The sequence below is a fragment of the Centruroides vittatus genome, unplaced genomic scaffold (genome assembly GCF_030686945.1).
Source record: "Centruroides vittatus isolate TY-2023 unplaced genomic scaffold, ASM3068694v2 scaffold_324, whole genome shotgun sequence".
In the NCBI taxonomy this organism is placed as follows: domain Eukaryota; kingdom Metazoa; phylum Arthropoda; class Arachnida; order Scorpiones; family Buthidae; genus Centruroides; species Centruroides vittatus.
Window position 1 is genome coordinate 2,185,392 of NW_027122701.1, and position 25,612 is coordinate 2,211,003.

Below are 25,612 nucleotides of genomic sequence, written 5' to 3' on the forward strand. Positions count from 1 at the left end.
CACTGGTAATTTCTCATTTTTATTTGAAGAAATGTTCAGTTGTATTTATTTGTTCAGATACTGAAAGAATTAGGGTAAAGGAATTAAGTGAGAATTTCTTTAGATGCAGAATAAAAGTCAATCAATCAACATTTTAATCAAATTACTCCAGATTAAAACATTACAAGAAAAAAAGATGTTCAATAGTTCAATAAATTTTTGATTTTAAGTTCATAAAATTTTATGCTGTTACATTATTTGTTAGCAAAAGTTTCTGCATGTTGTTTATGATTGGTTACTTTATTAAAATTTCTTCTACCAGGTAAGCAAAAGAAAAATTTACTCTGAAGGAGTTTGGTGATACTGAATTGTGTATCATCTATTGATAAGTGTTATCTTAACATTTAATTCAAACAGTAATGAGCTAACTGAAAATGTCTTACACAATTTTCATACTGGAAATTTACATAAAGTTATTTTCACTTAAAAAAACTGGGCAACTGTTCTATTCAAATTTGCTTTATTCTTTTTCTTTACTGTTTTTGAACATTTTTTAAAAATAAAGCAATGGCAAATTTTTGTAAGAATAACCTTAATTGTTTCTCTCAGGAACTATAGTCCATGTATAACAAGATGGCTCTGGTAGTTTTTAAGTTAAATACAAGTGCTGTATTATTTGAAAGACTACTTTTCATAGGAAAAAGGAGAAAAGAGAAGCAAAAATTCAAGTAAATTTTTTGCTTCTCTTGTTTCTGAATTTAAAAATCAAAATTTTTAAAAGTACTAGTTATTTTTAGGACAATTTTAAATTTTTAGTCACTACTAATAATCACAATTTACGTATGAAATATAGATTACATTAGATGCACATGGGTTGTCAGTGTATTCAGATAAGCACACACTTGGGTGGATGGTTGGAAAAAATCCACCTATATTATAAAGTTATGGATGTGCACAAACTAGGAAAGTGAGGAAATGGAGATGTTGGGATGTCATGGGATGAAATCTTTCCCATATTCTTGGAGATATTCCCACTTTTAGTCTCAAGGTCACTAATCAGGTGTTCAGCTGTCAAAACCTGGCACACCACTTATTAATAAATTTTTTTGTGGGAGAGCATCATTATTTGTACCTATTTCTTTTACCATGACAGATGTAACTTAAATTTCTTTGGTGCAAAACTAAAAAGAATTATATAATTTGTGGCATCCTCTTCTAATAATAAATAGCTTACTACCAGTTATTCACAAATGTTTTCATACTGAGAAAGTGAAAATATTCAGATGAGGTGGTGTTTCCTTTTTTTTTGGCTATAAATTCTGCTCCATCCTGCCACTGCAATGTGACCAGGTGTGCCCACTGATGTAATTCTGCCTGCCCAAGTATGTGCATACCTTTTGTAAGGTTTAGTTTTTGCTGTATTAATTAATTAATGGCTTATAGTTACAGCCATAACCCAACAAACTATTTTAAACATAACTTTTTCAAATAACTGTCTTTAAAATTTTATAATTTTTAGTTCATTTTTTTTTACATTAGAAACCAAATGTATAAATAATAAGATTAAAAAAATGCAGTTTTTCATTATTATTTATTCATTCTTAGAAATTTGATTATTTTACAGATTTTTTTTATACATTACTTTCTTTAATTTAGATTTACAATGATGTTTGTTATAAAGCTGCCAAAATGTATATTAATGTTTTTTTATATTTATAAAATGTTAATATGATAATAAGAATTGACATCACACAATAATGATCAAAAGAGTTTACTATGCAATGTAAATAAACCAGACAATAATTCATTAGTGGCAAGACATATTTTGCAAGACACCACCAAATTTTTTTTCATCCAGGTAATTAATTCTAACCATGATAATTAGTCAGACAATTGACAACAAAACTTCCAACAGTAACAAACAATTCACAATATGATACAAAGTTTGTGCAAAGAATAATTTAATTACAGTCTCTGTATAAAATACTTCAGATTTGTTTTTTAAGATTTGACAAAATATTAATTTTTTCTCTCGAACAAATCAAATTACAAACTAGGCAATAAAATTTTGTTGAGTATCAGAAATACGACAGATTTGAAAAAAATGCAATTTTTATTTTTTCACACAACTAATTTAAATGCAGTATAATACACATTTTCATCACCACATTCTAGCATAAAATATATATTTTGTTCATTTGCTAGTAACAAGATTGTAAATGTAGTTTACACACTAAATGAAATCATTTGTTACACTGCATTCAAATGTAACAATCATTCTGACACCATAATTATTGGGAAGACAGAGATTTTTTTATTCTGGTGACAAAGTTTATAATCTTTCATGAGGGAAAACATTTAAAATCCTAACAAAAATTGATGTTGAAAGACATTAACAAAATGAAATGGAAGTGCTATTGGTGCTTTAATACTAAGAAATAATGGAAAATTTTATACTTCACATGCTAATTTGAAATTTTACCTGACACAATTATTCAAAAAAATTGTTTTGGTGCAGCAAAGTGTTATATATATAGTAATTGACCAACACACTCAAGTTCCACATTAGCATTTTCTAATGTCACAATTAGCTGTCAATCCAGTTTAAACTGGTATATTGCTGTACCTGCAGCACTTTTACATAAGTGAAGCCTAGGACTTCTTGCGACGGATTTATGCGGCAGTCAGCAAAAAACAAAAAAAAGTAATAATAATACAAACATTGGCTGTCTCACAAAAAAGTTTTATGTTGTTTGTACAATTTCAGTATGAGCTTAATAGTTACTTTTTGCCAAATTCAGCTTTTAATCAACAAAAAATAAATGCTGAACTTAAAACTTTATACAGTATATATAATAAACACGTATATATATAAACAATGCAATGTACTATAAATGAAATGAGGTACTAATCTTAATAGATGAAAATTTGTAAATCCATGATATAAGTTATTCCATAAACAATACTTCATTATGTTTCAAAGTAAAATGAATGTTATGTCTTCTAAAATTTGAACTATGGGCAACAAAATCCACAAAGTTAATTATATGTTATTTTTCAAAATAGGTTGGGATCTTAACATGGATGAACAAATGAGTATCAACATACTATTAACTGCATGATTTGTGTAAACAATTATATTTCAAGTCTTTACTTGAGTGTCACAAAAATGGCAGTGTTTCATTTCCCTTTCTTTTTTCAAAACAAAAACAAAAAGAAAAAAAAATCTTAGTTAATTATCACAGTAACTAATTTTCAATAATAATCTATCCAATAAAGACAGTTTGGATACATCTATTGTTTCCACTTAATAATTAGGACGTAATAAACACTACAAACAGAATAGAAACCAATATAGTCACAATTAATTAAAAATGGCAATAGTGTTTATCTGGAAAGATCACGGTATAAAATACCACTATTGTATTTTCACCATCTTATGTTGATTGTATATACAAAAAAAAGAAGTTTTATAATTATAGTTTTATTTCTCCTCTTGATACAGTTCAAATTTTTGATAATTAACACGCACATTTATTTCTCGAGTATTTGCACTTCCTTAAAACTACAGCTTTAACTTTTCATGAAAAATACTGGAATCTGTACTTAAATTTATTCATACCTATTAAGACCTACTACAGACTTAGTATTTTTTACAAGAAAATATACTTGTTTATTTCAGATGATAAAATTAGTGACCATACATCATACACAAAAAAAATTTTTTTTCAATAATTAATTTTTTCATATTTTTTTTTTGTTGGTAAATGAGAATATTAGATTCAGTGTTATCTGTCAACAGATAATTAATATTTACAATAAAAATTGTTGATTTCTGTTTAACAGCAAATGCAAAAAACTTATTTTAAAATATTAATTTAGAGACTATTGAAGTCATTTTATCTGAAAATTTTAAGAATGAATGTAATTTCTATAGTCTAACACCATAATTACCAAATTTATTATGGACAAATTATTTAAATACATCTTATTTTAAATGAAAATATTGACCTTCTATAAGTAAGAATTCAAAGCAGTCGTTAGACAAATTTTTTAACACATTAACTCTTGTAATGTTAGTTCACTCTAATATATATTAAATGATCTCATTGAATAACTTTTTGTAAGATTAATTGAAACTAGTTTAAACAGTTGGATTAAGATTTATGCCTAAAACATGTCATTTTATGGACAATGGAATCACACATCTGTAATCAGTTTAACAAATAAAATTTCTAAAATTCTTGAAAATATAACTATTAGATATGTAAAAAAAATTCAATACGTTAATGAACTATATTTAAATAAATGAATAACTAAAAGGAGCTTTATAAAAAAAAATGATGATAATTTGATGATTCTTAATGTTGTAATTGCTGTAATTAGCTTTGTTTAAACTAATAGCTGTTGATTCATATGGTTTAAATTATTAGAACATTAAACATTGTGTAACACCACCATTTGCAAAATATATTAAGATTTTTCAATAATGCAATAAAACAGAATTGAAAAATTATTCGACAAAAACTAATTTTTTAAACTAAGTTCAAAATATTAAACTAATTTTAAAGATAATTACTTGCAGTTGTCTGTTATTTCAAATCACATTGAGAATAGTCTGAATTTACTACATTATAAAGAAATTTTTAATTTTTCACAAATTTTATTACTAAAAATTATTTTAAATTTACCCAGTCAATTTAATATATTTGATTACATACATTTTACACTTAATATAACTGAGGATTATAAATTTGTTACAGGAATAAAAATATGTACATAAAAAAATTTTTTTAATCATGGAGAATTATAGTTTTTCTTCCTGTAATTTGTCAGAAATTTAAATACTTTTTAAATATCAAACTTTTCTCTGTTCCTATATCTTTTTAAAAAGTTTCAAAATAAACAATATCTTTAAAATTAAGAATCATTTTTGTACCATTAAAACTATTACTTAAGAAACTATATACAGTATATAATATATATAATGTCTTCTGTACTCTGTATATCATACAAACTCTATATAATATGATTCCTTGTTATAATCTAAATCTAAGCAAAAATTTAGATTTTTGTAACATTAACTATAAAGTTAATAATGTGGCAAAGCATCAGAGACAAATGCCACAGTTTATACTACTATCAACCATAATTTCATTCGTTTTTGTTTATGTAGGTCCCAGAAAATCAATACCGATTCTAATTGTAAGGGATGCAATTAAGATGAGCAGGTAGGGCATGTACTGTACATCAAGTATTGTACCAGGTAAGGGTGGTGCAGAGGAGAGGTGGTGTGTCATTATTTGAAAAATAAATTATAAAGGACAGTTTATTGATGCCAGGTAAGAAGACTCAGAGGAATGGATGTGTAAGGAGAAAAGGAAACTAACAGTTGCATCAATTGATTTGTGTATTGTTAATGTCCTAAATCTCTGGAACAAAAAGTGCACTGGGATCTTAGTTTGCTCCAAATGACAGATAAATTATTCTAGAGGTGCAACAAGACTAGATACATAACAAAACGATCACCTTAAATAATTTGGCTATAAATCCACTATTAAGGCGATAGTTTGATTATGTATCTATATATATTGGGCTTTGGGATGTTTGATATACAACAAAGCTATTTTACTAAAGAGAAAAATAAATGAAACTTTAATAAACCAGAAATAATGCTACTTTTTTTATAATATAATTTCCCTCAGTATACATAATGTTAAGGTTAAAAATTTTGTGATTTTTATTAATTATAGATTGGTAACCATATTATATAATGTTTGTATGATATTTACAGGATTAAAAATAATAATAATAATAAAATATTAAAACATTCAGAATTAGAAACTTAATTTGTATATGAATAAAATTTCTAATGAAATAAAAATAAAGAATAATAATTAAATTTAAACTAATTTTAATATATTGGCAATCAACTTTATATTATTAAAAGTTATGAATTTTATTCACTTTTACAGCTTATCACTTCAAATAATTAAATATGAGATAACTTGTACATCTTCAGAATAATAACTTTTAAAAATATGTAATATATTACATATTTAATAAGTTTTTTAAATACAATTTTCAATACTTACTAAGAGTACTTAAAACTAAACTAAGAAATGTTTAAAACATTTAACGTAAAAAAAGAACACGTACTATATTTTACAGCATATAAGACAACTTTTATTTATAAAGTTCAAAAAAATTTGCCCTACATGTAAATTGTAATCTCCCATAGAATATGAATTCACAAATGGACTTCAGTAGCTACAGGTAACTTCTACCTTTAATAAAAATGTTAACATTAATCTATTTTTTATTCAACAATATTTACAACAGCTAAGCAGCTTTTGCATGTATTTATGTTGAATAATTTAATGGTAAATTTTAATTGCTCCTCTTTTTCCTTAATAAATAGAAGTGTACATTCTAATTTTACTTTTTTAAACAGAATACAGTAAAAACCAAATTTTTGGCAAGTACCAAAAGGTGTAATATGGCTTTAATACACTAAATACTTTTACTAAATATTCTGTGCTGAGGATGTGTCTTATATGCTTTAAAATACAGTATATAAATTACTACTACTGTTAGACTGAATGTTTCAAAACTCAGTTTAAAAAAAGTTATTTTACTTGTTATGTTAATCTTTGTAAATTAAAAAGGAACAGATTTTATGAATTAGTTCTTTCTTGGTTAATATTTTAGAAAACAAACATTAAATATTAAAATACAAACACTAATTGTTTTCAAATCCTAATCATTATCAATCATTAAATTATCAATGTCTATTGTCTAAACTTGATATTTCAATTATATTAAAACTAAAATATTTAGTAATTATTCATACATTTAAAAATCAAATTTATTCCATGTAATTCTTGGAATTTAAGTAAAATTGAAAACTTTTGAAATACTTTATATATTTATTTTCAAATATATTTCATTAATAACAGTATATAAAATTAAAATATCCATTAATGATAATAGAGAATTTAATATGATATATTGTTTTAGTATCTTCAATTTCTGTATTGATCAGTGTTTCAAAAACTTATTTACTATTTGTATTTATTTTTAAAAGCTGGTGCTTAATCCACACAAGATGAGAAGAATTCAAAGATTTAAAAAGAAGTGTCTTTCTTAGCTTCTTTACATATAATTCTTAAAATATTGTCTAAAATAAATTGATTTTAAAATGCATTTTTCAATATCCTTGATCTTAAACTAAACAAATTTGCATAAAAAACCATTTAATCTAAATTTTAGTGCTAAATAAATAGATATTAATCATTTTTGTTTATTAAAAACTAACAAATATAATTAAATGCAAAGTAATACAAAAATTATAAATTTTTAAAAACGGAAAGTATAAACTATGAGGATGAACTGGTCACTGTAGTTACTCTGCTGAATTAATCAATGTACCTTTAACAGTGGCTATCTTTAATGGGCATAAAGACAATATTAAAGAAAGGGAGATCTACTACAGTTCTGTCTTCCTTCATACAACTTTCAAGTACAGATGTAGATTAGCAGGTGGTCAAAATCATCAGAATTCTCTCATCCCTTCTATGCCAGCATTGCAAAAAAGTGTGATATTTATAACACATCATTACAACACATTTAGACAGAAGGGAGAAGGACTTCCTCCCTCTTTCTTGACACTATCTTAATCTTTTACATTAACTGCTGCCCTGCTTATTTACTCTATCCCATCTTCCTTCCTTCCTGACACTGGCATTCCACTTTAACTGTCCAGTGTAAAGATGACTCATTAACTGAGTCAAAAATATTAGGTTCCTTAAATTTCACTATTAAAAGTGAATTGATTAATTCAGTATTCCAATTATATGTATAATTTTCATTAATATGTGAAAACAGTTTTTACCTTTATTAAAACTAAATATTTAGCTTTATTTAGCTGTGGCTTATTCTTATTCATCAAAGTAAACAAACATAATAATATAAATATTTTTTTTATAAAAAAAGTTTTTTTTGTAATTCTTTAGTTTCAAAGTTTCAATATTAGGACATGCAAAATTTTAATGTACAGGTACTCCTCACTTTACGACCTATCTGCTTAATGACCACTCACACTTACGACCAATTGAGTTTCAACCTGCAATTCGGGGAATCCCCTTTCTCAGCTTGAGTGTTGGTCAGTGGTGAATAATGACATGCGCACTAAGCATACTATAATAGGCTAATAGTCTTTTTATGAATAAATTTGAAGTTTGTTGCATAATTTTTATAATTTTACAACGATCCTATATTCCCGGTGCAAGCTCCTCGCTTATCGACAAATTCACTTAATGACGTAGTCGTCGGAACAGAACTCGGTCGTAAAGTGAGGAGTACCTGTAATAAGATTTATCTGAGAAAACTGATTCTACTTATAAGGAAAAAATAACTGTCACATTCATACTGGTCATTTAGAACTTGTGCTATCCTTTATTGAATGAAAGCTATCTAGACCTCTTATTTTAAAGATTTTGTGAATATAACCTCATTAAACAACCATCAGATTTTAATTATTTTTATTCTCATATTAAATTTTATTTTAACAAATGCCAAAATAAAAACTTTTGAACCTGTTTTTTGATTCATGTTTACAGAAATATATTTAAGTATAATTTTTTTTCCAGTTTCTAGATTATTCTTAACAAATTAATAAAATTATTTTTAAACATATGGTATTAATTCTGTAGAAGTGTTTTTCCATAAAATTTGTTTAATATTAAAAGCATGTTTCAATTATCTGTAATTCATTGTCACAATTCAATGCAAATTACAATGTAAATGAATTTAAAATCAATCAGTTGTAGTTAGAAAACTAATTATTGAAATAAGATGAAAACAAATGTTTAAGACAAAACTAAAAAACTTAAAAAATTTTATTATATATATTTTGAAATTCATTTTCAAATCTTTAATAGCAAATATTGTATGTAATTTTTAAAAACTGATCCTAGTTCTCAGTCATTGATATTAAAACATGGATCAAATGTAATGTACTCATATAATAAACAATAATTTGATATAACAGTCATAGAATCAAATACTCAGCTTGAAATGTCTTTGGAGTTTTAATTCATCTTCCAAGAATTTAACTGTCTAATAAATATGCTTTTTTTTAATACAGAACAAAAAATACATTAAATTACAGGTAGGCACCACTTAACAATGAAAGTTCTGTAAGATTATAATGGAGACAAAAAATTTGTAGTCACCATAATGGCACATGCTGACAGCAGCACTATAGAATGCATTAATGCATTAATGCACAAACAAAAGTTCAGCAAATTGTGTAAAAGTAACCATACTTCCTTCCTTAAACTTTATGACAAGTTATTTTCAGAAAATTTTTAAACGACAATACAATAATTTATTGTATCATTCATTATAATGAATATAATTTTAAAAAATAAATAAAACCAGTTTTAAACATCAAAACATAAATACTTATTTTGCCGTACCTTTTTTTTTTATGTATCCAAACATGAATCATCATAACATGTATTAATAGTAGACTATAGTACAGACAAGGGCAAATGCAGCTCTTGCTGAAAGTGTTAATTTCTGCTTTTTATTATTATTTTTACAATTTTATTTCCACAATTTTGTGAAAATATGTAATTATATATATGTAATATTTAGTAATTTATTTCCAAGTTGGTGCAATAAATTAAATTGACATTTCAAATCTATTCTTTTAAAACAAGTTCTCGACCCGGATGGGGGGACACCCTATCCTTCCCTGCCTTACTGTACTATCCGCCACAACAGTACAGAACTGCGGCTCCCATACATTTTGCAAAACCTACGCTTTGGCTCCCACTGAACTCTTGCTTGCCCACCTCTGCTATAGTACATAAGGTTTCTATGATAGTATACTTGACCTTACATAATATAGTAGTGAGGTTGTGGATGAAGTTTTCATCTCTAAAACGTGAATGAATGTCAAACGTTGAGTGCCGCTATCTTGTAAGCGGTGCTTGACATTAATGTTTTAGAAATGAAAACTTCGGCCACAACCTTGCTAGTTTCCCCAGTTTTCAACTTGGGTGCATTTTAGAGATGATGCAAAATATGGTGCTGATAGTGTCATAATATTCCTTATGCGTATTACTAAAAGTATGAAAAACACGATAATTCTACATTGATAAAGAAGTAGGGATGCTATAAGAAAAAAAAAATTACCAAGTTGGGCCACTTCATACATAGAACAATGTTTTTCAACCTTCTAATGAAAAAGGTTGAAAAACACTGTTCTATGGTGTTTGCTTAATGGCATATTTCTTGGAAAATATTCCTGTCATTAAGTAGTGCATACCTGTATTAAATATTCAAAATCATTCCTAATATTCTAACAAATTTCAATAATGCACAGTTTTTAAAACATAAAATTTAATAGAAGTAAATAAAAATCAAATTATTTTGTCTAAATTTAAATCAAAACTAACTTTAATTACAAACTTTTACTATTTTTAGTCTCTATTCTATATTAAATTTATTTTGCATCACTAAGATTTTAATATAATATTAATTCACAGCTGCTATACAAAGAAACACACTAAAACAACCTTAAAATGCAGCAAAAATTTAATAACAAACATTTTCAGATGTTTCTAACAAAAGAAGGTCATTAAAAACATCCAAAAATGTTTGTTATTAAATTTTTGCTGTGTTTCAAGGTTGTTTGAGTGTATTTGTTATCTAATGTAATATTTCATTTCTTCAAATTATCATATTAAATAAATAGACTGCAATTCATTGATATTAATTATATCCTTATTTTAGTCATATTATTATTTCTTCAATAAACCTCATATTTTGAAAATATTTTAAGAATTTTAGTTCAATAAAGTTAAGTTTCATTTCTCATTTATCAGGCTATTATGCTGTATACTATATAATGATTATTTTGATTACAAGAAAGTTATATATGATGTTTGAACTTTTGAAAACAAAATTAACTATTCAATAATAATTAATTTAAATTTCTTAAAAATTCAAAAAAAGCAAAATTAGCAAATTTCCTAATAATTTTAAAACAACGAAATTTGGATGATTCTTAACAACAGGAAAAAATGTGATTATGATATTAGCTTATTATAAATAAGGTTTGGAATTTTGGGCACAGCACCCATTTCACAAAATGATGGGGCATGAAAAACTGACACTAGAAATGCAAATACATATAGTAAGTAGTGACAAAGTAATGTACATTACTTTGTCACTTTTCTCCACTTTTTGTTTTATGGAGTTAATCGATTTGGCAAGTGAGCAGTGCATATGATACTCCTAAGAGATCACAGGATCACAAGAGATCTAATATAGGTTGTCTCTACCACTAGGTTTATGAAACTGAGAATAAAGGAACACCAATATGACATAGATAATGGAAATCTCTCTCTGCCCTGGTTACACATGTCTTGGATAATGACACAGAGCTATGTTACATCAAGTGGCAGGCACAGTGAAATTATTTGAGATACAGAGGATCTGGAAATTTTTAAAGCTAACAAGAGGGGCTATTTATTAATTATAAAGAAGAAAAACAAATTGCACACACATGGCAGGCAACGTACAATCCATCAATATCAATAAGATGCCATCCAATCAACATAACACACCCACCCATTTACGTAATGATATAGGTTTGATCACATCATAAATCTGCTGGCTCTATAGCAATTTAAATTTGAATTCGACCAAAGTCTTTGATACATGTTCTATTTAGAGAATGCAGAAAACCTGAAGCAGAGATAAGAAAGAGCCCAAAAACATTTGTTAGATCTATGTTTTGAGACACAAGTTAAGACAAAGTTTGTGCCACTCATATTAGTGGACATGGAATGCTCATTTTCAGAATAAAGGGACATACTGACAAAAGGAAAAGACCTTTCTTTCAAAATAGAGAGAAATTGAATGTAGTCAGCTACAATAACTTTCCCTGGTACACTGAAGAAACTAGCAATGATGTGATCTCTGATGATAAATGACCATCTGATGAATACTACTTGACTATATTGAAATAAACTTCCAAATAATGTTCACAATATATGTCTAACAGTGTAATTATTAATTTATTTATAACATTTCTTTTGTAACAAAGCATGATTGTTTTTGGATATCTGCATCCATTTTAACAAAATTCAGAACCCATTTATATAAAATTTTGCACCCAAAATTCCAAATCTTAATAACAACATAATCTTAATTTTATATAGAGATATCTGATATGATTTTCAATTAAACATTGAAATTTTTCCAAATAAATCATTGGAAAAAAATTATATTCTTAAAGTTTATTAAAAATTTAGGAAAAAAGGAAAATTAAGATTATTAATAAAATTCAAGTAATAACAATAGTATATAATTTTGAAAATGATGATAATGTTATTTTTACAAGCTTTTTTCCTACCTTGAGACAAAGAGCAATCAATGGGAGAACTGGGGATTTTTTTCTAGATCCAGAGAAAACCTAGGGCCATAGTGCTTTTTACCCATTTAAATTTAATGTTATTTTCATTAATAGAAAATAAAAATTTTAAGATATTGATTTTTATTAATAAAGAAACATTCTATTTCATTTCTTCAAAAAACAAAAGTATAAAAGGGCTTGCCCTACCCAGGCCCCCATACAATTCTCAATGGCCTTGTTGACAATTTTTCTATATGAAATCAAGATAATAACTGTTGAATGCTGTAGGCATGAATTTAGTGTCAATGCTATCACAACACAATAAAGAAAACAGAAATTAATTTATAACAATAATGACGTATTCAAAAATAAAACAATGTTTTTACTTGAAATACATGGAAAACCTTAACTAAGCAATTTCAGAAAGTTAAATATTTCAACAATCACGAATTCCAATAAAATTCAATGATAAAGAATGAATAAAGTTATGTTTAATAAGTAAAAAATGTAGCAGATTGAGGAAGAGATCAAATATATGTATATGCAAAAATCAAAAATATTCAATGAGTGAAAAATAATCAGAATGTATTATGACTTTGTACAAACAGCCATAATAAATTTTGTGTCCTGGCTACTTGTAAAGAGCCACAATGCATTCTGGCATTTTAAAAAAAAAGCCATAATATAAAATTTGTGTTGGGACTGTTAAAAAATTAACCATAATGTATTTTCAATTTTGAGGTCTAACACAAGTTCCTTTAATGATAAGTCACACCTTTCACACTATTTTAAATAAAAAACAGTTTAATAAAACCTAACAAAACAAATGTTTTTGGCTACATTAAATGGTCCATTTCAGGTTTTAATATTCAGAAATCACACGAAGCAGGCCACTTAATTTAGCAAAAAACGTTTGTTTCATTAAGTGACCTGTTTCAGTGTGATTTCTGAATATTCAAACCTGAAATGGACCATTTAATGTAGCAAAAAACATTTGTTTTGTTAACTTTTATTAAACTGTTTTTACTTGAAATACAGTGGAATCTCAGTCAATAAACTTAATCTGTTCCATGACTTCATTCGTTAACCAAAGCAACCTTTTCCATAGAAATTAATGCAAATACAATTTATCCATTCTAGCAGCAGGTTATTTTTGTAATTTTATTTCTAAAATGGGTTTTCTTTGATGAAAATATAGGAAAGCATGCTCATCAGTCAATCTAGGTTAAATTTTTGGAAAAGGGAAAAGATTTGATGGATATAACAACATTGCATATGATCGTTAAAGTTCCAAAATAACAGATAGCAGAAACAATGGGCTAAATTATGAGTGCAAGGCTTATAGGTTTATCAACAATCTCCAATCAGACTCGATGAACAGACTAGTCAAATAGACACCTCAGAACAGACCTGATCTGGTTTCGGTTTTCACCTGGAGACAAAGAAGAAAACAATCAGGAAGCGAGGAATGGGACGCAGGACCAATCAAAAGGTGAGATTCAAGGAAGAAATACTATAAAAACCCAAATCTCAAGGTCAAAATGCAGTTCTCATAAAAATTCTACTGAGATTAATCTGTGTCATCTTCATCTGGATTAAGCCTGAAGTTGTGCTCGCTAAAATTTGTATCGTGTCTCGCAGACCACTCCAGTCGCCACAGCTCCATCACCTACCGTTGCTTCTGTGACCGAGCAAATCCATCTTGTCCATTCTGGGGCTACAACTGATCAGCTTGTGCTATCAAAAGACCAGCGATATGCCACTACAATGCTGGGAAAAAATACTGTAGATCAGTGTTTCCCAACGTGAGGCCCACACCCCACAGAGGGGCAATTCAAAAATGGACTCATCCAGAGCTTAAGTTAACCATATAGCTGCTGTATGCCATATTTATTGTAAATATTGATTTAAGTTAGTTTTAATTTTATTTGTTCTTTATTTCCCTTTCCTTGTAGAACTTCCCTTTATAACCCTTTTCCCTTGGGGTGGGATTAACAATTCTGAGAACCACTGAGAACAAAGAGATGAACAAGGCCCTGAGGCTGGTGAAAGAGGAGAAAGGACATTCTTTGCCCAGACTTTGAGGTGGGCAGACGTGAGTTGTGGTGTTCCAGGTCATGTTTGGCAATGACTGGAAAGTGCAAAAGACTTTGATGAAAGGATTGGGTTTTATTGTGGTTACGTGGAAAAACTTCAATGAAAACGACAACGAGAGACCTTCCAAAATAGATCAATGTATATGTTGGGGGCATAAGAATTTTAGAAAGGCTTAGGTGGGGCATAGCACTAAAAATGTTGGGAAACACTGCTGTAGATAAACCATTTCCAACTACAGTACCTCAAATATGTAAGCATCTTCCCGTTCTAATAAATGATTTTCACTGTAAAATATTTGTCATCTTTGTCTCCTCTGCCAACACCAATGTACGAATGAACCCTAGACCATCACCAATGTGCGATTAACTGATTCCCCCCTAAAAGTCGGCAAGCTTACAAATTTGACACCAAAAAAACCTTTAAGTTCGCTATCCGAATTTCATCCGTTATCCAAGACAAAATTTTTGCAAAATTAAAGTTTGTTAACTGATTTGGTCATTAACCAGAGTCTCACTGTAGTGTGGAAAGTGTGACTTATTATTCATATGTTTCAGCTCACCTTGTATAGAATTATAAGCTCATTTAGAAGTGATTCTAGAAAATACTATAGTATTTTCATAATAGTATCCATTAAGTATATCAAATATCGCAAAGCCTGATATGTATACAGAAACATTACCAAACAATCACCTTAAATAATCAAGCTATAACTCTGCTAATTATTGGAGTTATAGTCCTATTATTTAAGGTGATCATTTGATTATGTTAGTATCCATTAACAAATTCTTATACAAATTTTATTGTGTTGTAAAAATGACATTACAGACATATTTATTATATACAGTAGAGAGTCGTTACCCGAATCAATTGGGGACTGGGGTTGTTCGGATAGCTGATTATGTACAAAAAAATATATTAACCTGTCCGATGTTCAAATTTTTCTCCGTTGCGTGTCAAATTTTCGTTGATTTTAAGCCTAACGAAAATTTATAATAATAATCGAGGCTATTGTATCGTTAAAAATTATTTCTTTATTTTATACAAACAAAATAAATATATTGAAAAATATAAAAACATAAAAATTATACTTTAGAAGTAAATCTAGTATCAAAAAAGTTCGATTCAGCATGACACAGTCCAACTGGAAAGCGTTTGGATAACCGGTGTTCGGATAAATGACTCTACTGTAATTATGCAGAAAATACACATGCTATTAATATTATAGATAAGATTTCAGATTATTATAAATAAAAAATTCTGTATCTCAAAATACTGGCTAATCATCACATAATTCTAATCAATAATGTAGTTAATAAAAAGATACTAAAATATAATATCCATTCAAATAATAACTGGAACCAGGATCAAGTTTTTATATTTCTGTTTGAATTTAGAAATGAATGGTAAAATAGACATTTAAGTATTAATCTGATTGTTGTTTTAGTTTATGAATTACAATTCAAATATGAAAAAATAAACCAAAACATTTTATAATAAAATATTTACATACTAAATGTTTAAATTTGTTGTTTAATATTTGAATTAATTACATAAATAAGTAAAGTGTTAAGTATATGCACTACTTAATGCTTTAAAGTTTAACTCAGTAATGAGTAACCCATGGCCTGCAGACAATATGCAACTCATGAGATCCTAACATGCAGCTCCGTGGCTTTGGCAATGTAATTTTATTTTCCTGTTTTCTGTCTCATGTTATTATACAACTCTAATTAAGCCAATATCTGCAATTAAGAACATTCAAACTACACCTGACCAGTAAAAAGATGAAGATAAATTATTTTGCATATCATTAGCATATATATATCTCAATTAAATACTGCTATGTAAGATAATAAACTCAACAAATAACCTTTATAAGTAGCACAGAAAACTTTTAAATGTTTATGTCATTTTTAATGACCTTATCTCAGGTAACAAATGAAACTGAACAGCAGAACGTAACATAAATGTTTAGAACAACAGAATGCCAAACAAATTCAAATTAAAACAAGAATCATTTATAAATCAAAAATAAATAAATGTAGGAATAAAATTACAAAAACAAAAACATAATATAACAGTGAACAAATGTAAAATATACCAAAACAGATAAATAAAATCATACTATATAATAAAAACATTATAATATATATAGAAAAAATAACAAATATAATAATGAAGAGCAGTAATGACCCAAATGCCAATAAGTGTAGAAGAAATGCCATTCCAGTTATATAGATTATAGCTCAAACCAAGCTCTCTACACTGTAGAAAATCCTTGTAGAAGATGGCATGCCCATTGTACATATTTGTAAAGCTTCCACATGACAAATATAATGTCTATTCGTAATCTTCTTAATGATTTTGGCTTGATCCCATTGTACTTGAACAATATCTAATAAAGTGTATGCTGTAAGGGCTGTAATGGATTATGATGTCCATATGTTACATTTGTGATCTTTCAATCTTGCCTGAAGGAATCTGAAGGTGGCACCAATATAATATAAATTGTGTGTGATGGGAACTATATATACTTCTGGAACACTCATGGGGTCCAGTGGGTGTCATTATGGAGAATCTTGTAAATGATGGGATTGCTTTTGAAAACAATTTTTCTACCCAAGCCCTACTGATCTCATTAAAGATGTTGTGAAGTGTTTCACATATTTCACTACTGCATAGTTACCATTAGATGTATCATATTTCCTCTGTGCAGGTCAGGACTATACAGTCACTGATAAGTATTGACATAATACATAAATGCTGTGCAAGTGAATGTATGTACTTCAGCTCTTCAATTCTGTCATGGACCTCAAAGAAATGGGTGTGGACCCTTCTAATTAAGGCCCTAAAGGCAGAATTCTTATAGTTAAGTGGGTTATGTGAAGGCCATGAAATAAAGAGTGGGTTATGAGATTTTCTGTGGTTTGGTGTAATAGCACTACCTTTAAGTTTAATAAGAATATCAAGAAAGTGTGCTTCACTTCCACTTTCCTGTTCCAATTTCAAAGTAAAGCCATACAGATTATGATCTGTATGGCTTTACATTATGGTTCATGTCGTCAATAAATGCATGTATGTCAGGACATTTCTTCCAAATAATTAAAACATCAGCTGTTTCAAATGTTCTCAAAACCATCTCACAAAGAGTTCCTGTAAGGGGTACTCCCCTGTTCTGGTTCTGGATGTAAGTAGAGCCATAAAACAAAAAGAATGAAGAATACATGGTGAGCCAGTTCCAAAATCTAATAATGTAGCCGAATGGTCAAGCTTATTGAGGATGAAGCTCTGGAGGTGATAGAAGCAAGGTTCCAACTTTATTGAAGGATATAAAGCCTCAAAATTTAGGATTGTAACAAATTCTTTATCCATAAGTGTGAGATCTTAGAGCTGCTCCAGAAGACGAAAGATAGTTTGATGCTGTATTCATAGGCTAGGAGATGTTGTAATTAAAAGTTTTTTGTGTTGCTTATAAAGGTTATTTGTTGAGTTTATCATCATTAGCATATAATATTTGTTCCAAGTGAATTGTAGATTTGGTACCTAGCATACTGGCCTTAAACCTGCACCTGATTTAAAAAAATGCATGTGGACTGCATCCAAAAAGGATTGCTCTTCACTGGTTTAACTAATATAAAACTTTCCAAACTTTTATAAATTTAAATATCAAAATTCTTGAAAATTAGTCTAACAAAGAAAAAATTTTCATATTTGAATCCATAAGACCAAGATGGCATAAGTGTTCTTATAGACACTTACATATTTTAATTTGATTATTATAGAATCTATATTCTAAATATAGAATCCCTTTTTTTTATGTTAAATCACTGAAGATGGAGCTATTTGAATATTTTAACAACAATTGTTAAATCCTAAATAAAGCATTTGTGGTAAGCTCAAAAACATCATGACAGGTTTTGTGTAATTAAATTGATCTACTTTAAATAATTACAAGCAGAAAAATCTTAGTAAATAAAAATAACCTATTATTAAAATTTGAGAAAAATTTATTTAGAGATTTAATATAATAAGATTTAATAATAATAATGTCCAAAAAGTTACTGTGCAGTGAGAAATTCACAATGTTATTAAAGTTACATGTATACACATATAAGTTGTATGTCCCACATTTCTACTTTGCAGTAGTTGGCATTACTTCTTGCTCACAATGTCTTGGTTTTTGGAAGACTTCTTTGTCAACCACATAATCTCCCATGGAATTTGGCCTGCTACGTCTCTGGACCTCACTCACCCTGGATTTTGGGATCTCTGGGGGGAAATTTTTAGCATTTGCTATAGGAGAAACTGCAATATGTAAACTTCACTTTTATTAAAACTTTACTTAAACCTTTTCCACTGCACCTTTAACTTTTCAGACAACCTGAAGACAGTCACATTTACTCTTTTAACCTAAAATAATTATAAGCCAAAAATGAAAATTTATATTTAGTATGTTTCTAAAAAAATTGTAATTCACATTTAAATGGCTAAATCTTCAGAATAACAGAATAATTTTATATTTTTTAGGATATATTTTTTGTTCTTTTACTTTTTTTTAAGAGAATAGTGTTTTCACATTAATATATAAACTAGAATTAATTTTTCTTTAGACTGGATTTACTCCAGTTAGTTTAACAGTAATAGAATTATGCAACAGTAATCAAATATTTTAAAATGAATCTTTAATAAATGTATAAATAATTCATTAAAAATGCTCCAATAAAATAATTATTATATTAGTTTATTAGTTTTATTTATAGATCTGTCTTAAAATTTTAAATCATTAAAATTTCAGTACATTGACATATATTGGAAGAGCTTTTAAATTTTTTCAAAATTTTAATATAATATTTAACAGAAAGAACCATAGAATTATTTACTTCTTTTAAAATAAATGATAAATACACACACATAACCAAACACAAAATTTAATTTTTTTTCATATATTAAATGCCTTATTAGATTTTTGAAATTTTAAAAATTTATGAATCGTTTGAAACAGCATAAAATAGCATAAGATGATCCAGTAAAAATGACATTTTAACTGAATAAAATAATAATTGTGAAGAGGAAGAGAATTCAGTCAATAGTTAGTTAATTGAAAACAGAAGAGCAATAATAAGTCTTCATTTTATGAAATTACTGACAATGATAGTTGCCAAAGAAATTAAAATGTACAAAAAAATCCAATTATTTGTAAACTAAATATTTCAATGAAAATAAAGTACACAATAACAGACATTCATTAAATGTATTTTAGAAATAAGACAGTATTTTTTCATATAACAAATGCTTCACTGTAAAGTTTTATAAAAACTCAAAAATAAATGTTTTACACTCAATATACTTTATTTCATTATCCTCAATGATGATGAGATCAGCAAATATGAATTATTGATTCACAACTGTTGAAAATGAATGTATTTATACTGGTCAAATTGGCAGTAATAATTTATGAATTTTCAGATATGATCATGATAAGAACATCATAATTTTTTTAAAAGCCTAACAAAATCCAGCATTTCTTTATTCAAATAAACTGATTTTGGTTCTTTAAAAAGACCAACTTTATATTAAATAGCCAAATTATATGCATAATTTATATTTATTTGTTAAAAATTTGTTATCATCTTATGTGTGGTAAAAATTTCCATGTTAATTAATGCTTTGTCTCGCATATTTTGTTTACATATTTGACAGGTGAATTTGTATACATATTTAAGGTGAATTTGATGCATACAGATTTTTTTTGAGACAAGAATTTCTATGTACCACAAAAGATTATTAAAAGTTTTAAAATTTGTAAATAATTATGAGCAAATAATTTTGAATTTTCTTTGCTTAACCATTTGAAATTAAATTGTACATATAATTTAGCTAAAAATAACTCTTTATGAGAGTTATTATTTTATTTCTCTCTCTTATTTTAACAAAGGGATGCTGATTCATAAGATGCATAAACTGTTTAGAAAGTTTCCATAAATATCAAAAATTTAAACATACTATGTCAAAATATGATCAAATAAATTTAATAGATAATTTATTCACTATGCTTTGTTATTTTAATAATCATAATTATTAAGTTACAACAAAACTGAAATTACATTACTTTAAAAGTTATAGAAATTTGAAAATGCAGTTTAAAACATGAAAATGTTAAAGAAATTAAATAGAATTAATAAGTATCAGGGACAATTTTAAGATGAGTGAATTTTATACAGTCAAATTTAGACAGTGTCAAACTTTAAATCCATTTACAGTACCTTAAATCATTTATTAAATCATAGAAAATTATTTCATTATATTTATTTGTTAAAAATTTGTTATCATCTTATGTGTGGTAAAAATTTCCATGTCAATTAATTTATTTATAATTTATTAATATTGTTTGATTTGTTGTTATTTTTTGAGGATGTCAGAATTTCCTTTTAGAAATGAGTTTTACAAGCAAATGTAATGCTGAATTCTTGTTAAATAAAAAAAAAAACAGCTTACAGGTAAAAGTACCATATTTGTTTAGTTTTACTTTCAAATTATTTGTAATAATTTAAAATAGTACAAGTACATATGAATTATGTACATTCTATACATTTTAATGCTTTCTTAAGGATATTTATGTATGATCCATAAATATTTGATTAAAATTTTCAAAAATTATTATAATTTATTAAAATTTGAGTTTTGAAGCTTCAGATTTGTTTGTGTACACCATGTTTCTAAATTATTCAAAACTAGCCAGATATAAACTTTAAATCCTATCATCAAGTCTTTATAATCTTAAACATTTTGCTATGGTTAATAAACAACTTTGGATTCCTGAAGCATGAAATTTGATGGTTAGTATGGAAATATTGTTTGATTTGTTGTATTTATAATATGGAAAACATAAATATTCAAATATTTGACCTTTTTAAATATCAAAATCTAAGATGATTTGTCACTAAATTTATTAAACAGATTAATTTATTATATTGATTAAGTAACACTAAGTAACAAAGAATGAATTTAAACTCAAACAAAAAGAATGTATATATTTTAGAAAGATTTCATCATTTCATAATTCATATAAAAAGCTTTTTGAATGAATATCTGAACAAAAATAGTTCAATAAAATTTGAAAGGCATGAATGATGTAATGGATCTCTTAATGTTATATTAATAAATGGTTAACCAAAATAATGATTTCTTTGAATTCCTGAATGTTTTACTTTCTATTTCAAATGGAAAAAACAGACTCTCACATGTTTAAACATTAGTTCAAAACACAGCAGTACTTACATTCATTTTGTTTTTTATATTACATTGAAATATTAATTAGACAAATAGACATTTTTACACATTTATTTTAAGAATAGATGTATAACAAAATAAATTATTGGCAACTTTGACAGTTTATTATAAAATATAAATTCTCTAAAGTCCAAATACATTAACATATTCTAGAAAATGACATTAATGATTTTTATAGTCAAAATTCATCAGATATAATTTCACATATAATTTAAAACAAAAACAAAAATCACAAATGTGAGATTACATAATTTGTTATCCATGATCAGAAATACATTATTGCATTTTGACTTTGGAGAATTATGAAAAGAATATCTGAATATAGAAAGTTACAAGGAGAAAATTTTTTTGTATGATGTACTTAAATATGCACTACACAATATAGAACAATCATTTTCTATTAATTACCAATATAAGTATAGAATATCATTAAAGATATTTTAGTTTACAGTACACTAAAATTTAATACTTTTAGTAATTCTAATTTCATTTTTTAGTAATTTTCATAAAGTTTTATCAAACCTATTTATATATTTTAAAAATATAAAAATCATTTATATGTATATGTATAGAAATTTCTTAAATTGTGTAAGTGCAAAATTAAGTATACAAATTCATTCTTTTTATAATACAGTTTAATTTCTAATAATAAAAATGTAACTACTTAATTGTTATCTGTTAAATGAAACTTTCAATATTTGCATTGAAATCAATTTCCAAAAATTATGCAACTTTTAAAATTTATTTTAATTTTAATTATATTTGATAAAATATATTTTAAAAAATTTTAATACTTACTATTCAATCATTATCTTGCTTATTCTAAATAAAAATAAATTGCCAAAAGCAGTTATCAAATAAAGACTAACATTAACTGTGAAAATATATTTATATATTTCATTCTGTACCTTAATTTATTAGATATTCTTCTTTCATTAAAATGCAAATGTAATGTTTAAAGTACATTTTTAAATTCATATCAGAATTATTAGAATTATTAGTTTATTTTCCTGGTATCATGATTTTAAAATTATTAAAGAGCATTTGCTCCTTTTGGCTTGGGTTTTTCATAAAATTGATTTACATTTTTACTACATTAAACTATATATAAATTTAAAATCTTAAAAGGTGCCTAAATAAAATAATAGTGTATATTGATATATATACAGTTTGCAGGTGTATGCGTGTGTGTATGTATATATAATACAGATAAATATATAAACATATATATTCACATACATTTACACACAATATTAAGGTTTAATTCTTAGTATGTGTGTATGTATATTTATATATATTCATAATATTTGAGTGTAGATATAATATATTTACTTAAAATTTTAAAGCATAAATAAAAAGGTGCATTTAAAAATATTACTAAATCTAAATTCTATAATATCAACTATTTATCATATTAAATTTTTTTCTGAAAAAGTCAATCAAATTAGACTATGATGCCATAATCCAAATTGAACCAGATTAGCCCATAGTATAATTTTATAATCATGACATGATTCAGCTTCATAATTCTATCACTATTTTCTGAATTTAAACATGATGTCATCAATTATATACTTTATCCCATTTTTTGAATGGAATAAAGAATATAAAATGCAACCGATATTGCAAGTAATCATATATGTTTTCAAAAAATTTAACCAAACAATTTCTCAAATGACTTCTTATATCCTAAATTATCAATGTATAAAATATTTTTCTACCTCTAACAGAGATAATTGATGTGACAACATGTGCTTTAGACAAAGACTTCTGATGAGATTAAAATCATATGAAGATAAATATAAGAATAGATATGTAGTCTAATAACTATAATAACAATATTAATATGAGAGCTAAAACTGCAACAATTATGAGGAATGCTTAGAAAAGGTGCACAATTGATTATCCACCATACTATTCTAATAATCCTTTTTTTCTGATGAAATGACTGGACATAGATTTCAATTCCACAACATTCAATGAGGTAAAAGTCTGATCGTTGCTAAGTGCAGCAGCTATAAGTTAAAAATATGATTTTTTTTTTTCACTTTTTAATTGGCTTCACCAAGATTTGAGGCAAATTAGATGCATTTAGTTTAGATTTTTTAGTCACTAAATTTTACGAAAAGAGAGAGTCTTCTTTTCCTATGGCATTAAATTGACTGATAACTTGGTGAAGGTCAACTATATATTTGGCAAAATTGCCAATTCTTGGTAAGTTTATCTTGATTTAGATTCCATTGGGGTTAAAAGTTGTAAACTATGTAACAAATTACATCAAGCAAAATACATGACTTTGTTAGTGTCTGAATGTACAGTGACTGCACGAGCCATTGCAGTGGGTGTTCGATCTTCTCCATTAGCTGATTGATGACTGCCATCCCCACTGAAAAATAAATTTCAAAAATTAGAAATTAAATATTTTATATGTTATTTACATATTTATAAGTTCTCAAAAATATCCAATTGGAAAATTTTTGATTTGGCTATTTTTTGAAAATATCAGAAAGAATGGAATTGATGTTAATTAAATTTATTGAGTCAGAGCATTAGTGAAGCCTCTTCTATGTGGCTTACAAAATTGCATTCAATCTCAAAATTTGTTTGATCAATTTCGATTAAACTTTGCCATTTTCTATTAATTGTGATGAGGAATCCAAAATGTGATGAGAACCAATGTAGATGTAGAAAATAGGGTCCATGACTTTGTTTTTGATCAAAGTGACAATGTCCATGCTCTTTGAGTGTGTCTAATAGAATTTAGGGATCAAATAAAAAACAGCATTGCATATACCTAATAGAAAATAGATGCAAAAAATGAACAAAACATTTGGATTGTCTCTCCATGTTAGCAAGTACAAGGATTATCTCTGTACCCAGCCAGGGTAAGGATTGCCTTGCCTAAGGCCAGCAGGTATGAGGATCATCTCTCTCATGGCAGGCAGGTGCAAGGATAGCCTCTATTGTGTCTGACAAGTACAAGAATCACTTCTTTCTTTCTGGCTCTGCCACAATTCTATTATGATACAACAAAGTCATGCAATGTCCTAGTTTTATTTACAAGATAACAAACACACTAACCTTACATTTCTCCCAGCAAAATGGCAAAAAAAATTAACATTAAAATGCTTTTGATCTACTTCTAAGACCTGCTTGAGGTTGATGAAATTGCTTCAATATTCAATAATGGAATGCACTGAAGAAAATTTGTATAAATTCAAATTTTAACAAATGGGGTGTCTCCACTTGTAGTTGATGCAATAAATCTTTTATAATGATGTGTTATATAAGGTCTACCATGTGTGGGAAATTTGTTTTTCTTCTTTAAAATTGATACATGTTCCTTGCTTTTCTGCTTTAAAGATTTCTAGCACCTCCAATATCCTGAAATGTTTTGTTTTGTCCATTTTTTTTTTAAAATAATTAATCTTGCTTGTTGTAAGTCAGCTTCAATATCATTTTCACTAGCATATATCAAAAGGGTGGTAGATTGCCTTCCATTTTTTATATCCAATTTTTGCTCCATTATGCATTTTTTAAGTGACCTCTTGGTCAAACCTATCTATAATCCCTTGCTTAATGTGTGAATTGTGGCAATCCCTTTATAAGCAGCAGAGTTTTTAATTAACACAGCTTTAACAGCTGTCTTTTCTTAACATATATGAAGCGTGCAATGCCATAAGGTTGTAAATGCCATTTTTCTCAAAATTTGTTTTATTGAAGAAATGAATTTTAAATGCAATGTTTTTTCCTACAAAAAAATATTGTGGCGATTGTGGCGCTCTAAGTGGCTATATTTTGAAGATGACGTTA

General features: G+C 26.9%; 1 protein-coding gene across 1 annotated transcript in view; it reads right to left on the bottom strand.

The window, feature by feature from the left end:
- Positions 1 to 22,448: 22,448 nt before the first annotated feature.
- Positions 22,449 to 25,612, bottom strand: part of LOC136988274 (protein argonaute-2-like) — a 91,443-nt gene continuing 88,279 nt past the window's right edge. The window contains exon 19 of the mRNA XM_067286134.1: positions 22,449 to 24,185. Coding sequence (XP_067142235.1) covers positions 24,077 to 24,185 — 109 coding nt within the window. The 3' untranslated portion in view covers positions 22,449 to 24,076. The remainder of the gene's footprint in view (positions 24,186 to 25,612) is intronic.